This window comes from Anoplolepis gracilipes, unplaced genomic scaffold, assembly GCF_047496725.1.
Source record: "Anoplolepis gracilipes unplaced genomic scaffold, ASM4749672v1 Contig23, whole genome shotgun sequence".
In the NCBI taxonomy this organism is placed as follows: Eukaryota; Metazoa; Arthropoda; class Insecta; order Hymenoptera; family Formicidae; genus Anoplolepis; species Anoplolepis gracilipes.
In genome coordinates, this window is record NW_027328674.1 from 123,038 (window position 1) to 149,157 (window position 26,120).

The 26,120-nt window shown below is 43.3% G+C and overlaps 2 protein-coding genes and 2 pseudogenes across 2 annotated transcripts; all 4 read left to right on the forward strand.

Annotated features, from left to right (window-relative positions):
- Positions 1-14,826: 14,826 nt before the first annotated feature.
- On the forward strand, positions 14,827-16,372 carry LOC140675914 (uncharacterized). Its single transcript, XM_072910519.1, has 3 exons — positions 14,827-15,209; positions 15,512-15,848; positions 15,923-16,372. The coding sequence occupies exons 1-3, from the start codon at positions 14,827-14,829 to the stop codon at positions 16,370-16,372; spliced, it is 1,170 nt and encodes a 389-aa protein (XP_072766620.1).
- A 74-nt stretch (positions 16,373-16,446) lies between these two features.
- On the forward strand, positions 16,447-16,797 carry LOC140675915 (uncharacterized). The gene has a single exon (XM_072910520.1). The coding sequence runs from the start codon at positions 16,447-16,449 to the stop codon at positions 16,795-16,797; it is 351 nt and encodes a 116-aa protein (XP_072766621.1).
- Positions 16,798-20,755: 3,958 nt separating this feature from the next.
- Positions 20,756-21,546, forward strand: LOC140675916 (cytochrome c oxidase subunit 1-like; annotated as a pseudogene).
- A 2,585-nt stretch (positions 21,547-24,131) lies between these two features.
- On the forward strand, positions 24,132-24,932 carry LOC140675918 (cytochrome c oxidase subunit 3-like; annotated as a pseudogene).
- The last annotated feature ends 1,188 nt before the right edge of the window (positions 24,933-26,120 follow it).

Consider the following 26,120-nt stretch of genomic DNA (forward strand, 5'->3'; position numbering starts at 1 on the left):
TCGAACCGTGTGTAGCATCGGGACGGTAGTGTCCTTCAACCCACATCGGGCTTCCTGACCCGTGTCCCCGCCTCCGCGTTTTTATACGAGGGGGAAGGCGGACCCCTGTGCGTACCGTGTATAGCATCGGGACTGCGGTCCTTCAACCTACATCGGGCGTCCTGTCAACCGATCCGTCTTTCGAGTTTCCTATACAGAGGAAAGAGGAACCCTGTTGCGGTGTTTGGTGACTTTGGGACTCGGATCCAGCCGAAAATCCCTCCATCACCCACCACCAAGACCCGAATCAGAGATGAGCGACCCCCTGACACCTCGCCCTGCTGTCAAGCCAACAGGTCGAGGTCCTACCCGAACCCTGCATCGTAGGGTGGCGACTACCCTACAACGACCAAAGCGATGCCGGCCAAACCCGCCGTCCCCGAAGAGCCGGAGGATCCCCCGACACCGAGATGGCCCGGAAGCGCGACCGTCCCAGGAGGCTCGTCGGCACCCGTAGATCCGCCTCCCTCCAAGAAGCCGCGCCCCGACCGCTCGCTTCCCGTCTTGTTGGGATTTGCGACGCGTAAGCCTCACTTCAGGATCGGCACCCGGGGAGCCCGATCAGCATCGGTTGCCTCTCCATCCGATCGGCTCTTCTGAAAAGGACTCCTCCGGAAGGGAGGACACTCTTCAGGCGGGCACGCTAAGGTCCTCGCGTAGTGTCTTTGTTACTCCTCAACCCCCGCCCAGCCACGCTCCGGCTTAAGGGCTTTCGCCCCCGGCGTACTATGTGGCGTTCACCATCATTTCCGCCGCGACCGTCGCGTCTGTAGCAGGAACCGATTCGTACGCGTCCGACACTCAGGTATGCATGCCGGTGCTATGCATCCTGCCCGAGCCCGGGTCCAAGAGGAAATCCGGCTAAAGATGCGCTTTTAGCTATCTCTCCACTCCGGTTTCCCGGGCTTCAGGACAGAGCCTCCCCACCATGTCAAGGTGACGCATCATCGGGAAGGAGTAGGGAGGTAACCTAACCTAACCTAACCTAACCTAACCTAACCTTTTTTTTTTTTTTTGTTACGAGGGGGAAATGCCTTTACGCATCCCCGGCCTGGTATTGGTTGGCCGGGGTATGTGGGACTCGCCGGCGCTATAGAGGAAGCACCGGAATACCCACTAAAACCCCCCCTGGGTATCCTTCCCAGACGGTTTATGCAGAAAGGAGGGCCTCGCCATCGGCACTTTCCCTCCTCCTGCCCGTCTCGTACACACACACGCTTGGACCTGGGTCCAACGAGCACTCGCAGGAGCGTCCCTTCCCTATTACGACCCCGGGATACCAACCGGGGTCTTCTCCTTCCCAGATTGCAGTAGACGGAGGTGGAATGTCCGTTTCCTACCCCACTTCCGGCTCTGCGTCTCTCCCACACCAGAGACGTAATGGGGGGGGATAATCGTGTCCCCCCCTTTATCGTCATTTTCGTCCTACTTCCTTGTCCACCCCACTGCCTGCTCCGGCCCCCTGGTCCGACCGCCCACTTACTAGTGGGGGTCGGCTTCCAAGGGTGGGGGTCTGCTGTTGGGGGTTCTCGCCCGAATTCCCGGGAGAGGGAGGAGGGGTCTTATCTTCCCTCCCCCGGCGTCTCTCTCGTCCTTCTCTCTCTCTTTCTCGCTCCGCCTCTTTCTTTGTGCTGAAGACTACTCCACAGAAAGAGGCCACCGCCCTCCATTTATCCTCCCCTTCTACCATAGCCTTCACTATGGCTACGAGGGAGAGATCCTCTCCCACGGCCGTGGACAATTCCGCCCGGCTTTCCACCCACGCAGGACACACCTCCAGGGTGTGCTGCGCTGAGTCCAGGGGGTCGGTGCAGTGGTGGCACTTGCCCGTAGTCTCCTACCCAATACGGTCCAGATATTCGCCGAAGCAGCCGTGCCCCGTGAACACCTGAGTCATACGGAAGGTCATTCCCCCCTTCCTTTTTTCCACTCAGGCCTCAAAGTGAGGCCCTATGGCCTCAGCCACCCTACGCCCCGCAGCTCTGCCAGACGGAGAGAGCAACTGCTGCTTCCACCGTTCCAGCATCTTTCTATGGTGCTGCCGCCTCTCCGCAATCTTCGCCCGGGGGACGATGTTCCGCCCCGCCTCCCGGAGCCCTCGCATGCGTCGGTACACATCGGTGTACATCTTCGCGAGAAGCTCCACGGGAGGAATCCCCGCCAAAGCAGTCGCCGCTTCGAATGACACTGTACGGTAAACACGTACCACCCGTAATGCCATTTTCCTTTGGACCCCGTGCCCAGGGTCCTCCGGTTGCCGCTGATATCCTCGGCCCATACGGGTGTCCCGTACAGCATCATAGCGTGAACCGTCCATCCATACAGCCGCCTGACTCGACCGTCAGGGCCTCCCAGGTTCGGGAATAGATGGCCCAGCGCGGCAGCTGCTTTCTCCAGGCGGGGAACTAACTGGGCAAAGTGCGCGGCGAAGCGCCACCCACCGTCCAGCAGTAACCCCAGATATTTAAGGGTATTTCCCACTTTCGTCTCCACCCCCTCCACCATAACCCGAAGGCTCGGCGGCACACTTCTAGCACCTGGCCGGAAAATGATTGCCTCCGTCTTCTGGGGCGCCACCCTCAGGCCCAACTCCTTGATAGCCCGCGTAATACACGCCGTCGCTACCGTGGCCAGGGCCGAGGCCTCCCTTCTGTTTTCCCCCTCGGCTAACACGATCGTATCGTCCGCGTAGCAGACGACCGTGCAGCCGGGGGGGATGGCCGTCCTTACCACCCCGTCGAAGGCCAGGTTCCACAGGAGTGGCCCGAGGACCGACCCCTGTGGGACTCCACATCCCACTCGTCTCGTAACCTCTACCGCGTCCCTGTTGGTGTAATGTAGGGAGCGGTCGCTGAGGTACGATTGGATGATCCGGCGGAGGTATCCCGGCACGCCGAAGCGGGCCATGGCTCTTTGGATACATCTCCAGGGCAGGGTGTTAAAGGCGTTCGAGATGTCAAGAGACACGCCGATCGCCACCCTGCCCTCCCGCACCGCGGCTTCCGCAAAGGCGCGCACCCTCAGTACTGCGTCCACGGTTGATCTTCCACCGCGGAAGCCGTACTGCCGGTCATCCAAGTTCGGCCCGATGCTTTCCAGGTGCTCGACGAGGCGATTGGCGACTATCTTCTCCAGGATTTTGCCAGCCTCGTCGAGCAAACATATGGGCCTGAACGACGAGAGGGTCTCCATATCCTTGCCTTCCTTTTGCAAGAGGACCAAATTGGCCCTCTTCCACCTCTCGGGGAAGATTCCCAGTCTGAGGCACTTCGTGTGTAGGTGTGCAAGATGCCCACCCATCACCTCAAAGGCTCCAGCCCACGCCTTCCTAGGGAGTCCATCGGGTCCGGGGGCCTTGATGCCGCAGAGTCTCCGCCTGCACCTCTCCATTTCTTCTCCCGAGAACGCCAGCTCCTCTGACCATTCTGGTCCTCCTTTCGCAAAGATGGGGGAGGGGGTATCCTCCTCCTCAGACTGTGGAAAGAGCCCTCCGACCACCCGGTCCAGGGCTTCCGGGGAAAGGGTCTCCGTAGCCGGTGGCCCTCTATTGCAAAGCTTCCTGAGCACCATTTGGTATGGCCGTCCCCAAGGGTTCTCTTCCAAGTGCGAGAGGAGCTCGTCCCACGCCCTAGCTTTCGCTTTTTTTATTTCCAGGCGTAGGGCGTCCCTGGCCACTTTGTACGCCTGGTAAAGGCCTCTAACTTCCTCTACCGGCCTATCCTTCTTCTTGGCCCGGGCGTATTTCCTCCTTTGATGGACCGATGACCGCCGCAATTTCGCGATCTCCCCGGTCCACCAGTACGCCGCTCTACGGCCTTGCGGACCAGCCTTGATCCGGGGCATTGACGCGTCACATGCATCAGACATGGCGCCCCGGATCCACTCGACTTCCTGCTCTATGTCCCTGTTGGCCTCTCCCGGTTCTCCTCTCCCCAACCACGTGATCGAGAGGATCGAGGCCATAAAGGCGTCCTCGATCATTTTCTTTGTGCTCCAGCGCCTAGGAGAGGTCGTCTCTCTCAGCCGTCGACTGGAGCACCTGCTCGGGTGTGACCATGAGGCCGTAGACTATGTACCTATGATCAGACAAAGTCTCGATCTCCGTGGCCACCCTCCACCCTAGCACCCTGTTGAGGGTCGCTAGGGAGGCCCAGGTAAGGTCCACCACCGACTCGCCCCTTTCCCGTATGCAGGTGCTTATTCCTCCCTCGTTCAGCAGCCTTAAATCCAGTGTCGCGGCCCACTCCTCGACCGCGACACCTCGGCGGTCCGTCCTCGGGGAACCTCACGTCATCGATTTTGCGTTAAAGTCCCCCGAGACCACCACCCGCCCCACTCCCATCCCGCTGATGATAGCGGTAAGGGAGTCCAACCTCTCAGCAAATCCTGAGAGGTCCAGACTAGGCGGCAGGTAGACCCCGACGACCAAAACGGGTCCCCATCTGACCGCCACTTACCCTTTGCCCTTGGCCACCAGTTTGGCAGGAAGTGAGGCCGGAGCATCCGCCCTCCATGTAATCGCTACGGAGCCCAACTCGTCCCCCACCCACGAAGGGTGCTCGGGGATCCGGTACGGCTCCGCAGCAATGCCCAAACCACAACCACGCTCCGCCAGAGTGTGCACAAACAAGTTTTGCGCCTGACGGGCGTGGTTGAGATTTGCTTGCAAGACCCGAGCCGCCATTTATTTATTATTTGAATTATGACTCGGGCCTGCCTCCGATCCCTTTAATGAAGAGGGGCTTTCGGGACCCCTTTCCCATCCTGTACCTTCTCCTTCAGGGGGGTAGTCTAGGGGGAGGAGATTTGTATCCTCGTCCTCCCCTTTGTTTCCCATCTTTGCCTCGGTCTCGCCCACCATCCCAGACCGCCCACCACCCGCTGACCGGCGGGTACTCCTTCCAGGGTATTCTCCCTTTCTATGGTGGTGGGGACATCCTCCGTTTCCTCATTCCCCTCCATTTCCTCCCCCCCTCTTTCAGCTGCTTGTTGGGGGGTGAGGAGCAGGAATTGTTGAGGTCTTTGGCTTTTTTCTCCAATTCTCCCTCTCTCTTCCTCTTCGGTTGCGACCTAGGGGTCGACGCGCCGCGGGGTGTGGGAGTTCCCGCATTCACTGTACTCTTTGCCGCGTCGTGTCCTTTTTCCCTTATAGAGGATCCTTTCCCCTTTATAGAGGAAGGTTTCCGGCCAGTGCTTTCCTCTACGGGCCTGCGTGTTTCCCCCCTAAGGGCCCCGGTAGTTCGCCCAGTTATGCGACCACCCTGCGCAATGGGGCAGGCCGCACTCCCCGCCCTATGTCTTGCCGGCTTCCCTCTATCCGCGCATATGGGACATCTAGGCGCCGCCCTGCAGTCCGCCGCTCGGTGTTCCTCCTCCCCGCATTGGAAGCAACCGAATCTTCGTTCCACGGTTGCCGTGCATTTCGACTGTACGTGTCCCCTACCCAGGCATTTAAAGCATTGGAGGGGCCTCTCTTCCAGCAATTCAACCCTGGCGTGGGCCCACCCAACCCTTATTCTGCCGGCTTTCGCCACCAGATTGGCGGCAGCTGCAGGGCATTTGGCCCACGCCGAGCCCATCCCATTGGGGGCTCTTCTTATCGCCCCCACTTTGATGTCCCCGTGGGCACATCCACCGACTTCCGCGATTGCGTCCCTTACCTCCGAGGCCTGGACTGCATCGTCCAGGTCCCGAAACAGGAGCTCCGCGGTCTTGATAGGGAGGGATACCCTAACTCCCTCCGCCCCCTCCAATGCCTTTCTAAGTTTGGAGGCAAAAGCCATAGCCTTTTGGCTGGCTCCCTCACCTCCCACTTCATATATAATCGCCCCTGTAAGGTCCCTCCTGTTCCTGAGCTCCGTGATGTTGAGCTCAGTCAGGTCGATCTGACCCCTCGCACGGCGGACCATTTCGCTGTACTGTCCCTCCGGGCACGTAAAAACAACCGCCGCAGTGCGGGGGACCCTTATCGGCCTGGGGGCACCAGCTCTCTTCTTACCCCCATCAGGGGGTCCAGGTGGTGGTGGTCTCTTCTTCTCCCCCTTCTCCTTTCCCTTTACCTTGGCTGTCGGGGGTGCCGGGGATGCGGTCTCCTTCCCGCTCCTCAGCTTCCTTTTCTTTTCCAGTGCCGCCGCATATGTGAGTCGCTCCTTGTCGGCTGCCCGCGACGGTTTTGGGACGGGTCCTCCTCCGCCTTTAATTATGGCGGCTTTAATTCCCGCTCCTCTTTCTTTTTGCCCTCTGAAAGGGCCCTGATTTTCTCCCATAAAGGTCGATCCCGAGGCGAGGTTTTCGGCGTACCTAACCTCTACCATCGGGTCTCCCTCCTTGAGATACTTCCGCCCTTTGATAACTTTAAGGGCCTCGGACACGACCTCCTCCACATTCCAGCCCACCTCGGGGTTGGCCCTGATTCTAATCTCTTCCTCCTCCATGAGCGAGAGGGAGATTGGCGGTTCTTTACCTTGGGGTTGCGGTACCTCCAATTTCCTTGCCGCCCCCTTTTTTCTGTTTTTTCTTTTATTTTTCCCTTCCCTTTTGTCAGGTCCCACCTTTCCTTTTATATTTAGGAACTTCCCTCCTTTGTATGATCCCGCGGGGGATGTGTTTGTCCCCATGGATTTAGGAACCACCGAATCGGTTTCTGGGGCCCCTTTCCCCAGGAGCGGTTCGGTCTCCATCTCTTCGCTGGAGCCTTCTTCCGCATAATTAATTACTCCCGTACCCTTTCTGCTCCTCGTACGAGGGGCAGGGGTAGGGGTACTTGGAGCCACCTCCAGGGAAGGTTCTTTCCTCCTGATAGGCGTTCCTTCTTCCACTCTTTTCCTTAGGAGTGCATTCTCCTCTTTAAGCGCGGTCTCTCTCCGCGTCAACTCCTCCATCTGGCGCTGAAGGGAACCGCTCGCTCCCTTCAGTTCTTCGACGTCCCTTCTCAGTTTGGTATTTTCCTCAATGAGGGCCCCAAACTGAGCCTTACTCTTCTCCAATTGCCTCCTTACTTTATCGGAGGACATGCTTCCCCTACTGGCTAGGGTAACCGCCCCCGCAGAGGTCACCAGCACGGCTTCCTTAAGAAGCCAGACGAGGTCTCCTTTGAGATTCTTGGAGACCTTCGCCACCTTCTCCACCGCCTGTGTTGCGGTGAGAATCTCTGCGCAGACATCAGCTGCCGGAGAATTTTTCAATTCCTCCTCAATTTCCTTTTGCGATTTTAGCTTTTTCCAGGCTTTATTCCTTTCCCCTGGTAGAGCAGACCTGTCATAGACCCATTGGAACAGAGCCAGTTCTTCCTGAACCTGTTTGATCCGGTCCATAGTCTTTTTCACCTCATATTCGCCCGTGGTTATCGGACGACCTTGTTTCCTCTTTTCAAAGAGGAAGGACCCGGTATCGCTCTGTGAGTTCGTCGAGCCGGCCGATTCCGAACCGTCAACGTCGGAATCATCCTCCACCTCGATAACCTCACCGGTCCTTTCTTTCTTGCTCTCGCTTCTCTCCTTTTTAAGCGGTCTCGCCCTCATCTTTCTCAAGACCGGGTCTAGAATCGCTTTTTCCAGGTCGGTCAGTAACCTAGTTCCCCTGACCACAGGACACTAGCGGTCGCCCCGACCGAGGCTCTCCTTCCTTTTCTTCCCGCGAGACTCGCAGTGTTTCTCTTTACGCCCGTCTCCATATTTGTTTTTGATAATGACTTCATTTCTTCGTTAATTCCCGCTCCCCGCTGCGGCTCCGTCACCCAGGGTGTACCCTCACCTGCCGCAGAGTGTCCCGAAACATGACCGGCAACACTCCACGACAGGGCCCCAAGTTCCCCCGGGGGGGTGACATACAACACGGGCCGGGGGACATACATCCCCGGCACTGGTCCCCGGCCTCTTACTCACCCATGGAGGTTTTGACGCCTCCATGGGCTTTCGGGAGTTCCCGGCCTCCGACCTCCGGGATACCGCAGCGGGTGGTGCCACCCGGGGGGCCCCATGGACGGTTGGGACTGGGTCGCCGCTCCCCGGCCCAGTCTTACCCGTCATGGCGACCAGCTTGCACGCGTCCTTGACGGAAGTTACCTCCCGCCAAAGGGCCCCGACTTCGGAATGCACCGCTTCGGAAGGGAAACGGTCGCGATGCACCGTCGGGCTCCATCCCGCCGTCGAACCCTGCCTCGGAATACGTCCGAGCGGCTCCGACGGCCGGGCCGACCCGGCGCCGTTGGGCTATGCCCGTGCGGCCCGCGCCGGCCTTCCTCCGCCTCCCCGACCCCGTCCTCGGAAAACGTTCGAGCGGCTCGGAAGAGGCCCGGCCCGATGGGTCCGGGAGTTCCGGAGATCCATCGGCCCGTCCGCTCTCCTCGCGGCGCGCACTCAGGGGTAGAACCCACTGAGCCGCCTGCACGCGAGATGGAGCCCCACGATTGTGGGACGCCAGCCCATACCAGCACCCACATCCCCCCGAGGGACGCCGCACGGCGGGAACACCCACACGCGCGGAAACCCTTATGTGCCAGGAGCACCCAGCAGTGTGTCACGGGCGAGGAGCAGTCCTCCCCCAACGGTGCCGTACCACCGGGCGATTGCACTTAGGGCCGCCTACCCCTACCAGCGATTGGGTTCGCGCTTTAAACCACCCCCAAGGGGGTGGGCGCAGTCCTTAAGGGAATCGCTGGGCTCCCCTTGTACCCTTACTAAGGGTACGGTGCGCTCTTAGTTCCCCTTCCACCTCGGAAGTTATCCCAACTTGGCCGGAGCCGTGTGGGTGTTCCATGGGGTTTCAGGGTTAAGCCTTCTCACCACGACAAGGTGGCGCACGACGAGGAGGAACTTAACCTAACCTTTTTTTTTTTTTTTTTTTCGTCTGAAAATGCGTTACGCATCCCCCGAGAGGCGGGAACTCCCCGGGGGTATGTGGTACTTCCCCTATTTAACGGGGTATACCCGCTAAAACCAGACGGTGGTCCTCTCGGCGGTTGGCGGGTGGGCTCTGGTGTCGCGTTAGCATTCAACCAGGACCCACCCCCGCCTTTCTCCCCCAGATGGTCGGAAGAGATTCCTGCCTTTTAATGCGTCACTGAGAGAAACTTCAGTGACGCATTAACGGCGGCGTTGCGGGACCACCACGCAACCCCGCCGCCTTCCCTGGGGCCAAGGTGCAATGGGGAGTGGGTGTTCCCGCACCCACTTCCCCTTGACCCCTGGGAGAGGTGAGAATATGACTCTCACCGCCCCCGCTAATGGCCTGATTGAAAGCCGTTTTGGGGCGAGGAGGGTAAAAGACCCCCCGAGTTCACTGCCCCGTGGGGGAGAGGGGAAAAGACTATGTCTTACCCCTTCCTACTCCCCCACTTGACCGTCATCCCCCTTTATTGGGGGATGACAGAGGGAGAGGTGTGTTCCACCTCCCCCTATTCTCCGCTCGAGGGGGGACGGAACATAGTTCTCCCCACCCAGAGTATGACCGTCGTCGACCCCCAGGTCCCCACATAAGGGGCACCTGGGGGCCGATCTGCATCCCACCATGGAGTGGTGTTACAGGTGTACCACACCGGTTAACAGGTGTAACACCTGTTACCACGGTCCACTCCAGAGCGGCAGGAGGTGCTCAGATGCTCCATTGTGAGGCACCTGAAACATCTCAGAGGGCTGTCTTGTAGATCTTTTTTGATCTTATCGCCACCCCCTCTCCTCTCCTTCCCATCTTTTCCGCCCTCAGTGTTACTGGGTCGGACCTCTCCGTTACCCTTCCCCGACTTCCTTTTTTTCTTTACCTCTCTCCACTCCTGCTCCTGTCCCTTTTTCTCCTTTGTCTCCCTTTTCTCTCCCACCTTGGGAACCCTATTGGGATCTTTCTCTCCAGTGTAACTCGGCTTCTCATGGAGAGCCCGAGCCACTTCCTCTCTAATAAGGATGCGAATTGCATCCTGGTCGGGAAAGGGTGTGGGCGGGGGTGCAACTGTTTGCACCGGGGGGAGGAACCTAACCTAACCTAACCTCGCGAATCGCTTTCACAGCATCATTTACATTAATAATATTGTTACGTTGCAAAACGTTACAAAATTGTTTAAACTTTTTATTCACGAGATGTGTATTTTGACACAACCATGAATGCATATGATCGATATAATTTTCAAAATTGAATAAATGTAATAATGTTTAAGGTTGCATATACAAAGACTTATTAGATAATGTTAATTTAACAATCCTCGATCCGTTTAATTTAATCATTTGGATAGATAGATCGCAGATCTATAATGGCTGACTTTCAGTCAATTGTACATATCGTTCAATGTCTGTACGTTTCTGCATCAATAAGTGCCAGAGTACGATAGGCAATACTACTCGATTGCCTCGGTTATCACCAAGTATCAATTCCACATAAGACATAGCTCCAACGCTTATTCCAATCTCCAAATATTTGTAAGATGTCGGGGTTAAGGTATAACCAAGTATGCAAACCGCACGATGAGATGAAACGCTATATAAAATATTAAAATATATATTAAAAAATAATATTTAGAAAATAAATAAAACTTACATTTTTTTATTAAATTTCACCGTTCTCAATCGGAATGTAAAAATTCATCTTGTTGGTTTCTTTTGTGGAGCACATTTTTTAGCACAACCTTATGTACGGACAACTGATGCGATACTAAACTATTCAAAGTACTGCGAGCAATTTGTAATATCGCAAACCGTAATGAGGAGGGGAGTATTTCTGGCGTAATTTTGCAAGCGTCAATGTAAGGCTGCTAAAAATTATTAAAAATCGCGTCCCCACGTGCTTTCTCGAGCGCCGTAAGTGGTTGTCGTACGATGAAATCGATACAAATATTCGGTTACAAATCTATACGACAAAGCGTGAGATAAAATTTTTGCTAAATGAAAACATATACGCCGACAGTACGGATGTTTGCGCTGAAGAATAACGTTTCGCACAGTGGGTGGGTATTATCATGTATATTTGACTATAAATATAAATAATAAATATGTTACGTTCTGTCGGCTCCACGTTTCCCCCCCCCCCCCTCCACGAAATAAACAATAATCGTCCGATCGGTCACAAAAAACGGGTCGCGCAATAGAAGAGAACCATTACCATTAAATAATGTTTAGACCCATTAAAAACGATATCTAAACAAATACCGGAAGAGATCAATAACGAAATCCTCTAAACAACGAAACAGACAAACACAGCTGCATAATCTTAAGAAAGAAACAAATAATGCCGCTACGCACTGTCGGCTTCACGTTTTTCCTCCCGAAAATGAAGCAATAATCGCCCGACTAATCATAAAAAGGATCGCGCGACGAAAAATATTTTAAAACATTATTTAAAAACGATGTCAAAAGAAACGACCGAAAAGGACCGATAGTGAGATCCTCTAAATGAATAAATCGACAAATACAGCTGCATAATCTTAAGAAAGAAACAAATAACGCCGCTACGCACTGTCGGCTCCACGTCTTTACCTCCTATAAAGATAAAGCAATAATTGCCCGACCAGTCATAAGAGGGCCGCGGAACGAAAAAAATGTTTTAAACATTGAAATCGATGTTCAAAGAAATGACCGAAAAGGATCGATAGAGAGATCCCCTAAATAAATAAATGGAGAGCTGCAAGGGGAAAGTGGGATTATTTTCAAATGGACCCATCAATAAATAATATTATAAATAAAAAAAATAATAACAACGAGGAGGGAAAAAACGCTGGGGAAAGAATCTGGTCGCGGTCCACCTGTCCGTTGCGTTCGGGCGATATATCCGAAGATTCCTCTTCGGTTAGGATGACGCTTAGGCCAACGCGTCCACGTCAGGTTCCCTACAGGAGCAGTGCGAGGTTAGCCTCTGCAACAAACAGAGAACACGTGGTTAGGATGGAGAAGTTGCGCATCACTAGGATTGAAGATGTTAACTTCCAACTCCCCCTCACCCGTCGGAAGGAAACCGAAGGGACGATGGAGAACCCACTTCCAAGCACGAGTGGGATGAGGCATGACCCCCCTCCATCCCCGTTGATGAGTGCGAAGGACAACGAGGTCAGGCCAGCTGCGGAAGATTTTTCTGCACGTGTGCTGGGATACAACCATTCCTGGCTCAAGAAGGAGAGGACTTCCGCTCATGATGAGAATATGGAGGCAGACTCCATAGATGGCGAGGAGATCCGCGATAAGATCGCAGAGGAGAATGACAATATTTCTGTCACCAGTTCGGTGGCAGAAAATATAGTCGAGGAGCAAAAGGAGAAACGGGGCAAAGGCCATCAACCGGTCATCGGCAAACATGTCGGAAGGCGCCAAAAAAAAGAAGGAAGCTCAAAGACGCAGAAAAGAAGAGAAGAGAGATAGAAGGGCGGCAGAGTCGCTGCTTCCGGATCCTTCTAAATCAGCGAGGTGGAAACGTCTCCTCAACGATGAAAAGGAGATGGAAGAGTTGCTCTTGCTGGAATCCACCGAGGTAATTGCGGCGCAACTCATAGAGCATTCCACCATCCTATATAAGGTGGCGGACTGCTCCAACGGAATGAAAGGGTCTCTGGTCAGGAAGGTCAAAGACACTGTAGTCCTGCTGAGAGCAGCTACAACAGTTATGGCCAGACAAATCAGGGAGGGAGAGAACCCTGAGCTTAAAGAATTCCGTAAGGAACTGACAAAGCTCCGGGAGGAAAATGCGGAGTTGAAAAGGGAGGTGCGAACTAGAAAGCTCCTCTTCCTCCCCTTGTATTTTTACCCGCCCCATACTCTTCCTCATCTAGGGACATTACCCAAGAACACAAGAAGGAAGAGGCTGGTGGTGAGGTCGGATGAGGAGGATTATCGGAATCCCACCTCTCCTTGTTTAGCGGGAGGGACTGCCCCCTCTCCCCTTCCTATACAGGGGGAAAAGGATATAAGGGAGGATATGAAGATGGACACAGCAGTCCCCCCGGCAAGGACAGGTCCCGTAAGACAGGCGGGATCGACGATCAAAGGGGTACCGCGGCCATCGAAGGCCTTCCCTCCGAATCTGCCCGAGGAGCTGAGGGCAAAATATAATGAGCTGATGGACCAAAAGGATGCAGTTCTAGCACTCCTGGATCCCATCGCGAAGCAGATGGAGACGCTAAGGCTCTCTGGAGCGGTGGTTGCTCCAAAAAAGCTTGTTCCGGCTCCGCTTCCTGTCCCGTCTACCGCTGGAGAGGAGGCTAAGGCCTCTAATCCCCGGGGAAGACAAGAGCAGAATCACGTGGGACCCGCTCCCACGGCCCCTGACGCAAAAACGGAGGGACCGCGAGAGGGTGGAAAGAGGAGGAGGAAAGGGGAAAAGGCCCGCGGAGGGCAAGATCCACTGAAAGCGGGACCCCAGCCGCCTCCCAAAAAAAAAGGAAAAGCTGCCTTCTCCAAACCCAAAAGGGGCCGACAAGGCCCTGTCGAAGGGCAGACACAAGCCCTCAAGGGTAAGGCGAAACCCACCGAAAAGACAACACTTTCGCCTCCCCCGCTCACAGGGAAAAAGGAGACATGGTCGGAGGTGGTAGAGCGTAAAGCTCGCAAAAAAACCACCAAAAAAGGTGACAATCGGGCTCCGGCAACCACGAATGTTAAGGCGAAGGCAAAGGAGCCAGGCAATAAACCACAGGGCCCTCAACCTAAGCCTGCGACGTCCAATCCTCCCTCCCAACCAAAAAAGAGGGGAGGGAAAATGGACGTAGGAGAGTCCCCCGTACAACTGCGATGGTGCTTACATGCCCATCCGGCCAATACAAGGAGAATCTGAGACTGGCGATGGACAGTATAGATCTCGCCAGTCTCGAAATTAATGGCCTGAAGGCCAGAAAGGCAGTTACCGGTGTCCAACTATTTGAGGTTGGGGGTCCGGACAACAAAAAAAAGGCGGATGCGTTGGCGAGCCGAATGCGAGAGGTCCTCGCGGATAAAGAGGGGGTGATAAGAGGGGGAACCCCTCGAGCAGAGGGTACCAAGGAAAGGCTCTAAAAAAAAGCCCGAGGATACCCCTCTGCCGAAAGATGATGGGGAGGGTACGCAGATAGAGGCAAAGCCGGAGGAGCTTGATCACCCAAAATAAATGGCGGTCAGGTTCCTCCAAGCTAACCTAAACCACGCCAGTCAGGCACAGAATCTCTTTTATCAGAGCCTGGCTGAGCGTGGCATCGGGCTGGCCATTGTTGCTGAGCCCTATAAGATCTCAGCAAAGCTTACGTGGCTGGGGAATGCAAGAAGCACGGCGGCAATCGAGGTCGGTGCTGCAACAAATAACACCCCCCCTCTCAAATGTATTGGAAAGGGGAACGGATATGTTGCAGCAAAGTGGGGGTCCACAACAATAATTAGTTGCTATGTCCCCCCTAGTTGAAGTCCTGCCCAGTTTGACTCACTCCTTGAACAGGTGGGGGATGTTGTCAGAAACATACTCCCTGCCGATCCACTCATAAAAGCTGGAGACTTTAACGTCAAGTCTCCGGCACTGGGTGAGTCGAGGCAGGACACCAGGGGAACTACCCTGGTGAGGTGGGTGAATTCGCTCGGCCTTCACGTTATTAACGAAGGCCGAGTGAGCACATGTGTCTGGCCCCAAGAGGAGTCGATCGTGGATATAACGATCGGCTCCAAGGGGGCCAAGAGGATGGTGCGAGGATGGCGCGTGGTGGGTGACTCGAGAGGGGAAACCTTTTCGGACCACTAATACATTGAATTTGTCCTGGACGCCGTGCATTACTGGGTACATCACCCACCTCGAGGCGGGGACACAGGTAGGTGGACCCTCACAAAGCTGGACCCCAAGAAACTAGAAGAGGCCTTAATGACCATTTTGTGGGGTATCCCGGAGGGAGAGGAAAGGCGGGACATTAACCTGGATGTGGAATGGTTGCGGGGCGTTATGCGCGAAGTCTGCGACGCAGCCATGCCACGCGCCAGGGTCCTCCGCCCACGTCACGCCGTCTATTGGTGGACGGAGGAAATAGCGCAATTAAGGCGCTCCTCTGTCCAGGCGCGACGCACCCTCTTTCGTATTCCCAGAAGAAGAAACCCGGAGATCCGAGAGGAGGCCTTGGCTGCCTATAGGGCCGCAAGATGCGCCCTTAGCGCCACTATCAGGAAGTCCAGGGCCAGTTGTTGGGATGAGCTACTGTCATCCCTCAACACGGACCCATGGGGGCGTCCATACAGAATAGTTCTGAATAAGTATAGGAACTGGACACGCCCCCCGTCACGGAATCCCTGGATACTCCCGTCCTCAGGAATGTTGTGGACACCCTCTTCCCGCTAGTGGTTTAGGAGTCCACACTCAACTGGGGTCCCGGCCTGGGGGGACCTTATGAACTAGAGGAGGACGAGGAGATATCCAGCAACGAACTTCAGCGCGCCGTCAAAAGAATAGGATCAAGAAAAGCTCCTGGCCCTGACGGCGTGCTTGGAAAGATATGAGTCTGGGCACTGGACTTTCTGGGAGAACATCTGAGGTACATATTTAATAAATGCCTCAGACATGGCGCTTTCCCCCAGCAATGGAAGCAGGCTAAATTGGTCCTGCTCCCCAAGGAAGGCAAGGAAGAAGGAACCCCGTCGGCATATAGACCAATATGCCTGCTGGACGAGGTCAGCAAGATCTTTGAGAGGATCATTGCAAAACGACTTGTTCGACATATATCCCGAGAGGGTGGTCTCCACGAGGAGCAATATGGCTTCCGCGAGGGACGTTCGACTGTGGATGCGATTAGTCGTGTTACGTCCCTCACGGAAGAAGCCGTGGAAGGGGGCGGGGTGGCACTTGCGGTATTACTAGATATCGCAAACGCCTTCAACACCCTGCCCTGGGATAGAGTAATGGATGCCTTGTTGCAATACAGGGTCCCTCCCTACCTTGTGGAGATCATCAGACAATATTTCCGGGATAGGAGCCTGGAGTTCGTCACACAAGACGGACTCCAATGCCGACGGGAAATTCGATGCGGGGTTCCGCAGGGGTCAGTCTTAGGACCCCTACTGTGGAATCTCACATACAACCGAGTCCTTTGCCTTCCTCTCCCTCGTGGCTGCCACGCCATCTGCTATGCAGACGACACATTAGTGGTGGCCGCGGGGAGCAGCTGGGGGATACAGCAGCCAAGGCCGAGACAGCGGTGGCAGTTGTGGTACAAAGCATTACTGGTATGGGTCTTAGAGTGGCGGCTCAAAAAACCGAGGCTCTTTACTTTCACAGTAAATCCTCTGGGAAACCGCCAAGGACTCATATCCGGGTGGGAGATACTTCTATCTCGGTGGGGAACCGGCTTAAATATCTCGGTCTCCTACTGGACGGCGAGTGGAAGTTTGGACACCACTTCAATGTCCTTGCCCCAAGGTGAAGCGCTTCTCCACGGCGTTGGGTAGGCTCCTGCCAAACCTTGGGGGACTGGATGGTTGAGTCCGCCGTATATACATGGGCACCGTAAATGCGGTGGCCCTGTATGAATGCCCAATATGGGCGACGGATCTCGTGGCCATGCGTTATGCAAAGGACAAGTTCCGACGCATACAGCGCAGCATGGCCGTGAGGGTGATAAGGGCCTACCGCACGGTGTCCCATGCGGCGGCCACGGTCCTGGCGGGTTCGCCCCCCTTGGAGTTCCTGACCGCAATGTACGCGGAGCGGTATAATTGGGAAAGGGGGCTCAGGAGGGGTCATGGCCCTCTACCAGCCAGGGTCAAGAAGACCATCCGGATCCACGCCCAGCGGTCTATGGTGGAGAGATGGAGTGCCCACCTATCTGACCCGAAGACTGCGGGTTAAAGAACCCACGTTGAGGCCGTCCGGCCCTGTCTACAAGAATGGTTAGACAGGGCCCGAGGTGAGGTATCCTTTAGGATGACACAGGTGCTCACCGGGCATGGGTGCTTTGGTGAGTACCTGTATCGAATCGGCAAGGAAGGTACCACGGCCTGCCACCATTGTAAGGAGGTGAGAGACACGGCGCGGCACACGCTGGAGAAGTGTCCGGCGTGGGACACGCTGCGCCGTGATCTCTGTTCAGTGGTTGGCAACGACCTCTCGTTGCCAACCATGGTTACGAAGATGTTGGGTGATGAGAGATCCTGGAAGGCGATTGCCTTCTTCTGCGAACAAGTTATGACGCAGAAGGAGGCGGCCGAGCGCATACGCCGACAAGAAGAGGCGGCGGCAGAAGCGGCGATTGCGGCCGCTGCAGCGGCTGTTGTAGATGACAGCAGCGAGGAGAAACAGGAGAAGGAGAGTGACTCCGATGGGAGCTTGGGTCCCTCCTTGCATCGGCTACCCCCACTGACAATGAAGCTAAGGCCTTGACGAGCAATTGAGGGGGGACAATCCAGTCGCCCTCTCCTCAAAGGAGAAGATGACATTAGAGGGGGGCATGGTTGGGGATTGGATGTCTCCACCAAGTGCTCCCCTCCCCCTTATTAGCCCATCCCCCTTATTAAATTAAATGTAACTCATTTAAATCTTAACTATTCTACATTTTGATTTGAATTATAATTATAATTAAATTTTTAAATTATTAATCTTTTAATATAATTTTTCAACAACAATATATAAAAATTAAATTAAGTAATTCTATTCGTGGATTATCAAATTAATCAACAAGTTCCTCTAAATCATAAAATACCGCCAAATTTTTTATTTTTAATGATTAACATTTAATATTTAATTATATTTTATTTTCATTTAAATAATAGGGTATCTAATCCTAATTTATTATATAAATTTTTTTAATTTTATTATTAATTTAAATAAAATTATTTAACTTTTAATATCTATTCATATTTCACCATAAAAAAATAAATTAGTTAAATATATTTATTTATTTATATATTTTATATTTATATATAATTATTTAAATTTATTTTTATTTAAAGTATAAACCGCAATTGCTGGCACTTTATTTATTAATAATAAATTATAATTTTCTATTATAAATTTTTATTTAATTAATTATTATAAATACTAATTTATATATTATTAAATTATTTAAATTTTATATAATTTTTTAAAATTTTATTTATACTTTAAATTATAAAATAAATTAAAAAAAAAAATTAATTTTGTAATTATATTTATTAATTATTAAAAACAAATTATGAAAATAATTTAAATTTAAATTTAATATGAATATAAAATTTAATTTATAATATACATAAAAAAAAAAATTAAATAATATTCCCCCCCCCCTTTTTTATATTATTATCATTATTATTAATTATTAATAATTATTTAAATATATTAAAATATTTTATTAATAAATAATTTTTTTTTTCTATATTTTAGGTTTTTAATATTTTAAATTAAAAATAATGATTAATAAGTTTTAATTAATTAATATTAAATAATTAATGTTAATTAAATATTTTAAATATATATAATTAATTATATATTTATAAAAATAATTAAAATATTTTATTAACATTAAATAATAATTATTAAATAATATTAATGTATATATAAATAAAAACTTAAATTTTTAATTTTTTTTACTTTCTATAAAATACTCTCCTTAAATTTATATAAATAAGATTTTTAATTATTATTAATTATTTTATTTATAGATAAGTTTTTTAATTTTAATTTTAATAATATATTTTTTTTTATAAATACATATAATTAAAATAGTCAATTATTAAATTTAAATAAAATTACTCTCTCCCTCTGAATTTTATTTTAACTAATTATTCTTTTTTAATTCTATAATACCTAATTATTTTAAAAAAATCAATTTTTATAATAATTTTATTTATAATATTTTATTATTTAATTTATTAATTAATCTTTATAACTACTTTAATTTTAATAAATTCTTTTATTATTTTTACTAATACAAATTTAATTTAAATTATTTATTTAAATTTACTTATAACCTTTTTTTAAATTAAATTTACTTATCATATTTAATTTTAACTAATGATTAATAGTCAATTTTCAAAAATATTATACTAATTTATATTTATTTAATTAAAGTAAGAAAGCTAATTCTCTAAGCTTTTAGGTTCATACCCTAAATATAGAAATTTTATCTTTCTCTTATTTAATTAATTATTTTTGCTATTTAAATTTTATTAATAACTAAAAATTTATTTAATGATATGCCTGATAAAAGGATTATTTTGATAGAATAAATCATACATAATTTATATATGTTTTCATTTAAATTAATTTTTTTATATTTAATAGATTTAAACTATCTCAAAAAATTTCAAAAATTTTTATGCTTCATAATACATTAAAATATAATATTAATATTCAATATTTATTCAAAGTTTAATACAACTAAAAAATTAATTTTATTTATATGCATCATAATTTATTCATAAAATTTTTTTTATTGTCTTATTTAATTTATTTTTCTTTTATTTCTTTATTTTTATACGATTTATTAATAATTTGATTTATTATGGAAATTAATAATTTTTTATTCATTTGTTTTTTATCAATTAAATTAAAAAATAAAAAAATTATTTTTTTATATTATCTCATTCAAGCTTTAGCTTCCTTAATAATAATGTTAACTTTAATTATTAATAATTTTATATATATACAAATAAATTTTATTATAATCAATTTTTTTATCTCTATTATAATTAAATTAGGGATCCCCCCATTTCATTCATGAATCCCTTCTGTTGCTATTTTTTTAGATTGATATTCATTATTTATTTTTTTAACAATTCAAAAAATTATTCCTTTATACATAATTTCACTTATTAACTCTCCAATTTTTTTACTATATTTTATAATTTTAACATCTGCATTTATCTCCGCCTTTAAAATAATTAATTCAATAAATTTTAAAATTTTATTAAGATTTTCTTCAATTAACCTAATGTTTTTTTCAATTAACCGGATGAATATTAATTTTAATTTATTTTAAAACCCTAATCTGATTTTCATATTTAATATTCTATACACTTATCCCATTAATTATTATTATAATTTTTATATATTTTAAAATTTCATTTAGATTTTCTTTAAGTAATAACTTTCCTTCAATTAATTTTAATTTAATTTGTTTGTTATTAATTTTTAATTTAGCCAGAATTCCCCCACTAACGTTTTTTATTTTTAAATGAACTATAGTCTATATTTTTTTATTAAATTCAAATTTTTACTTTATTTTTATTTTAATGATTTTAAATTCTTTCATTTTAATTTATGTTTATATTAATTTAATAAATCTAATAATATATTTTTATTCAATTAAAATTAAGCTTTTTAATAAACCAATATACATATATAAATTTTCTTACTCATATAGATTATTTATTTTTTTCATGATTTTAAGCTTAATCTTTTCATTAATTATAATTTCAATTTAGTTTGTATACAATTTTTTAAAATTAGATATATAATTTTCACCCCACTTAATCAATAAATTTTAAATATTAAGATTTTAAGTTAAATTTATAAACTTTAAACCTTCAAAGTTTACACAATAAAATTTTTAAAAATTTTTAAATTTTAAAAATTCTAATATTTTAATTTTTTATTAAAAATTTCTTTAAATTTGCAATTTAATATTCTTATTAGTTAAACTATAAAATATATAAAAAATTTTTATTTTTATAACACATTTAATGTAATATCAGAAAATTAAAATTTTCTTAAATAAATTTACAATTTATTACTTAAATCAGACATGATATCTATTATTATCTCACTTAAACTTAGTAAATAATTTTATTATCAATAAAAATATACTATGAATAAGTGACTTTATTCAACTAATCACAAAGATATTGGCATTCTATATTTTTTATTTGCAATTTGGGCTGGGATAATCGGATCTTCTATAAGAATAATTATTCGTTTAAAATTAGGATCATCTAATGCACTAATTAATAATGATCAAATTTATAATTCAATAGTTACTAGACACGCATTTATTATAATTTTCTTTATAGTTATGCCATTTATAATTGGGGGATTTGGAAATTTTCTTGTCCCTCTAATACTTGGTTCACCTGATATAGCCTACCCTCGAATAAATAATATAAGTTTTTGACTTCTACCCCCCTCACTCTCTCTACTTTTATTAAGTAATTTTATTAATGATGGAACTGGGACTGGATGAACAATTTATCCCCCTTTAGCCTCTAATACATTTCACAATGGTCCTTCAGTAGATTTAACAATTTTTTCTCTTCATATTGCCGGAATATCTTCTATTCTAGGGGCTATTAATTTTATTTCTACAATCTTAAATATACATCATAAAAATCTCGCAATTGATAAAATACCCCTTCTAGTTTGATCAATTCTCATTACAGCAATTCTCTTACTTTTATCCCTCCCAATTTTAGCCGGAGCAATCACAATACTTTTAACAGACCGAAATTTAAATACTTCATTTTTTGATCCGTCAGGAGGGGGTGATCCTATTCTTTATCAACATTTATTTTGATTCTTTGGTCACCCCGAAGTTTATATTCTTATTCTCCCAGGATTTGGGCTAATTTCCCATATTATCATAAATGAGAGAGGAAAAAAAGAAACCTTTGGTGCCTTAGGAATAATCTATGCTCTTATAGCAATTGGATTTTTAGGCTTTATTGTTTGGGCTCATCATATATTTACTATTGGGCTAGATGTTGATACCCGAGCCTATTTCACTTCAGCAACAATAATTATTGCAATTCCAACAGGAATTAAAATCTTCAGTTGAATTACAACACTTCATGGTACAAAAATTAATTATAATTCCTCTCTTTGATGGGCTATAGGATTTATTTTTTTATTCACAATGGGGGGATTAACTGGAATTATACTATCCAATTCCTCAATTGATATTATTCTTCATGATACATATTATGTTGTTGCCTACTTTCATTATGTTCTTTCTATAGGAGCTGTATTTGCCATTATTGCAAGATTTATTCATTGATTCCCTCTTATTACAGGATATTCTTTAAATAATTACTTTTTAAATATTCAATTTATCTCAATATTTGTTGGTGTAAATTTAACATTCTTCCCACAACATTTTTTAGGGCTGAGAGGCATACCTCGACGATACTCAGATTATCCAGACACCTACCTCTCATGAAATATTATTTCTTCAATTGGTTCATTAATTTCTATCATCAGATTAATTTTTTTAATATATTTAATTTGAGAATCCCTATCATCTAAACGTCTTGTCTTAAATATATTCTATCTTAATCCTTCATTAGAATGACTAAGAAAATTACCACCTGTTAATCACAGATATAATGAAATTCCTTCAATTTAATTAAAAATTATCAACTTTAAAAAATTTTAATATGGCAGATTAGTGCAATAGATTTAAACTCTATATATAAAGATAAATTCTTTTATTAAAAATAAATACTTGAATAATTTCCCTTCAAAATTCTAATTCACCTACATATGATATAATAATTTTTTTTCATGATTTTACTATAATAATTTTAATTTTCATTACTTTATTAATTCTTTTTATTATAATTTCAATAATTAATAATAAATTTACTGACCGATTTATACTTCAAGGCCACACTATTGAATTAATTTGAACTATTTTTCCAATATTTATTTTAATTTTTATTGCCATCCCATCAATTAAAATTTTATATTTAACTGATGAGATATTTAATAATAAAATTACCCTGAAATCTATGGGACATCAATGATATTGAAGGTATGAACTTTCAGATTTTTTAAATATTGAATTTGATTTATTTATAATTCCTACTAATGAATTAAACCCCAATGAATTTCGTCTATTAGACGTAAATAATCGTTGTATTCTTCCATATAATTATCCCATTCGTGTTTTAACTACATCTATAGATGTAATTCACGCTTGAACAGTCCCATCTTTAGGAATTAAAATAGATTCTACACCCGGACGACTAAATCAATCAATGTTAATTATAAACCGACCAGGTCTTTTTTTTGGCCAATGTTCTGAAATTTGTGGTATAAATCATACATTTATACTCATTGTTATTGAATCAACAAACTTTCCTAACTTCAAAGACTGACTTCTTACCTTTTAACTAATTTTTTTTATTTTAATTGAATAATTAATAAATATAAAATATAATTTTTACATTCATTAAATGACTGAAAGTAAGTTTTGACTTTTTAAGTCAAATTATAATAGATCTAACACCCTATTTTTAATGTAAAGAATTAGTTTAATATTAAAAAACATTAAATTGTCAATTTAAAAATATTTTCACCCCCACAAAAATATTCTTTTATACCACACATAATACCGATAATATGAGCAATAATGTTAATTTTATCTATATTTTCACTTTTTATGATTTTAAGCATTATTTATTTTTATCCTATCAACTTAAAAATTAATTATTATAATAATATAATTTTAACAAATCCTAAAAAATGAATTTGAAAATGATAATAAATTTATTTTCTATTTTTGACCCCTCAACTAGAATTAATTTTTCTCTAAATTGATTAAGAACTTTAATTATTTTTCTTATTTTTTCATATCAATATTGACTTATCCCCTCTCGTTTACATATATTTTTTAATTTTTTATTAAATTTTCTAATAAAAGAATTTAAAATTTTAATTAATTATTCCTATTCTAATTTAATTATTTTTATTAGTTTATTTTTATTTATTATTGTAAATAATTTCATAGGCTTATTCCCCTATATCTTTACATCTTCTAGTCACTTAAGTTTTTGTCTTTCTTTATCTTTATCCCTGTGAATTTCTATAATGTTATTTAGAATTTTAAATTACACTAATGATTTCTTTTCTCATCTTACCCCTCAAGGAACTCCCTTCATTCTAATACCATTTATAGTCATTATTGAATCAATCAGTCTGATTATCCGGCCTCTCACGTTGGCAATTCGTCTGACAGCAAATATAATTGCAGGACATTTACTTTTATCATTATTAGGATCTTTCTGGGCAAATTATTAATAATTTCTTAATTTTTTTAATTATAATCTCCTCTCAACTTTTATTATTTATTCTTGAATTATCTGTATCAATTATTCAGGCCTATGTGTTTTCCATTCTTTCTACATTATATAGAAGAGAAATTTAATTAATTTTTACTATTTCAAATAAATAAATAATAAATAATTATAATCAAATTTTATAGTATTATCATTATGACAAAATTACATCAAAATCATTCATTTCATTTAGTATCAATTAGACCTTGGCCTATTATTATTTCTTTCAGATTATTTAATAACTTAATTTCAATAATTATATGATTTCATAAATTAAATTATCTAATTATAATTTCTATTCCTTGCACATTATTATGCATATATCAATGATGACGAGATGTAACACGAGAATCAACATTTCAAGGATCTCATACAATTAATGTATATATTGGCCTTCGCTTAGGGATAATTTTATTTATTATTTCAGAAATTTTCTTTTTTATTTCCTTTTTCTGAGCTTATTTTCATTCTGCTTTAGCCCCTTCCATAGAAATTGGTCAATTATGACCCCCCTTAGGCATTAAACCATTCAATCCATTTGATATCCCTCTAATAAATACTATTATTCTTTTATCCTCTGGGATAACAGTAACTTGAACGCATCATTCTATCTTAAATAAAAACTTTAATGAAAGATATCAAAGCCTCTTATTAACAATTATACTTGGGATTTATTTTACCTCCCTTCAAATAATTGAATATTTCGAGTCACCTTTTTCAATTGCTGACTCTATTTATGGGTCAACCTTTTTTCTAGCTACAGGCTTTCACGGAATTCATGTAATTATTGGGACGCTATTTCTTTCAATTTGTTTGCTTCGCATAAATTTTCTTCATTTCAGAAAATCTCACCATTTTGGTTTTGAGGCAGCAGCCTGATACTGACATTTTGTAGATGTTGTTTGATTATTTTTATATATTTCTATTTATTGATGAAGATACTAAAATATTACTTAATTTAAATTAATTTATTATTTTATAAATTTATATAGTATATTCATATTACATTTAATTTCCAATTAAAAAAATTAAAAAAATTTTAATATAAATAATTTTAACTTTTATTTATATAATTACATTTTTTATTATTCTATCAACTCTAATTTTATTAATTAATTTACTTATCTCATCTAAATCATTAGCAAATCGAGAAAAAATCTCACCATTTGAATGTGGATTTGATCCTCTATCTAATTCTCGTCTCCCATTTAGAATTCAATTTTTTTTAATTAGTTTAATCTTTTTAATTTTTGACATTGAAATTACTCTCTTAATCCCATTAATTTACATATATTTTATAAATAAAATTATTATTTTTTCCTCATTATTGTTCATTTTCATTCTAATTTCTGGCCTAATCATTGAATATTTAGAAAAATCAATTGACTGAAAAACTAATTAAAATTTATAATTTTTTTACATTTATAAATTTATTTTTTATTCTTGATAAATTTTATTCAGGATTTTAGTTAAACATAAATAACATTTAAATTGCAATTAAAAATTAAATATCTTAATATTTAAATCTTAATTTTCTTTTAAAGTAAATATTTACATTTAATTTCGACCTAAAAATTTGATTAATTTCAATTAATCTAAAAGAACCACATCGAATAAAATTTATTTTTTGAAATAATAATATTTTTGAGCTTCTAACTCAACATTCAATGAAAGGTTTCATTTTATTTCATAAATTTAATAAATATCTAATTAAAAATTATTAACTAAAACCAAAAAAGAGGTAAATTATTGTTAATAATTATATTGAATCTATAAAAAAATTCTAGTTAATTTTTCTTTTTTATTCATTTATATAGTTTAATTAATAAAAACCTTATATTTTCATTATAAAAATAATAAATTTTTCTTTATTTATAAATAAATTATTTAAAAATAAAATCTTATTATCTTAATATCTTCAATATTATGCTTTACGAAATTTAAGCTATTTAAATATAAATTACTTTAAAAATTAATTAACTAATAAAAAAAATAATTAATAAAATTAATACTGAAATAAAAATAAATATATAAATTTTAAATAATTTTATCTTAATTACTAATCTATTTATTATCCTATAAATAATTTTCTTTCCCATAAATTCAATCCATATCTTATCTATCCTATAGGTGTTTAATCTACAA

Excerpts from the sequence above, each read along its gene's own strand:
- LOC140675914 (XM_072910519.1), top strand. The coding sequence starts at position 14,827 with ATGACCATTTTGTGGGGTATCCCGGAGGGAGAGGAAAGGCGGGACATT. Across the intron at positions 15,210-15,511 it reads TACAGAATAGTTCTGAATAA|ACATGGCGCTTTCCCCCAGC; the intron begins GTATAGGAACTG and ends TAAATGCCTCAG. Across the intron at positions 15,849-15,922 it reads ACACCCTGCCCTGGGATAGA|GAGCCTGGAGTTCGTCACAC; the intron begins GTAATGGATGCC and ends TTTCCGGGATAG.
- LOC140675915 (XM_072910520.1), top strand. The coding sequence starts at position 16,447 with ATGGGCACCGTAAATGCGGTGGCCCTGTATGAATGCCCAATATGGGCG.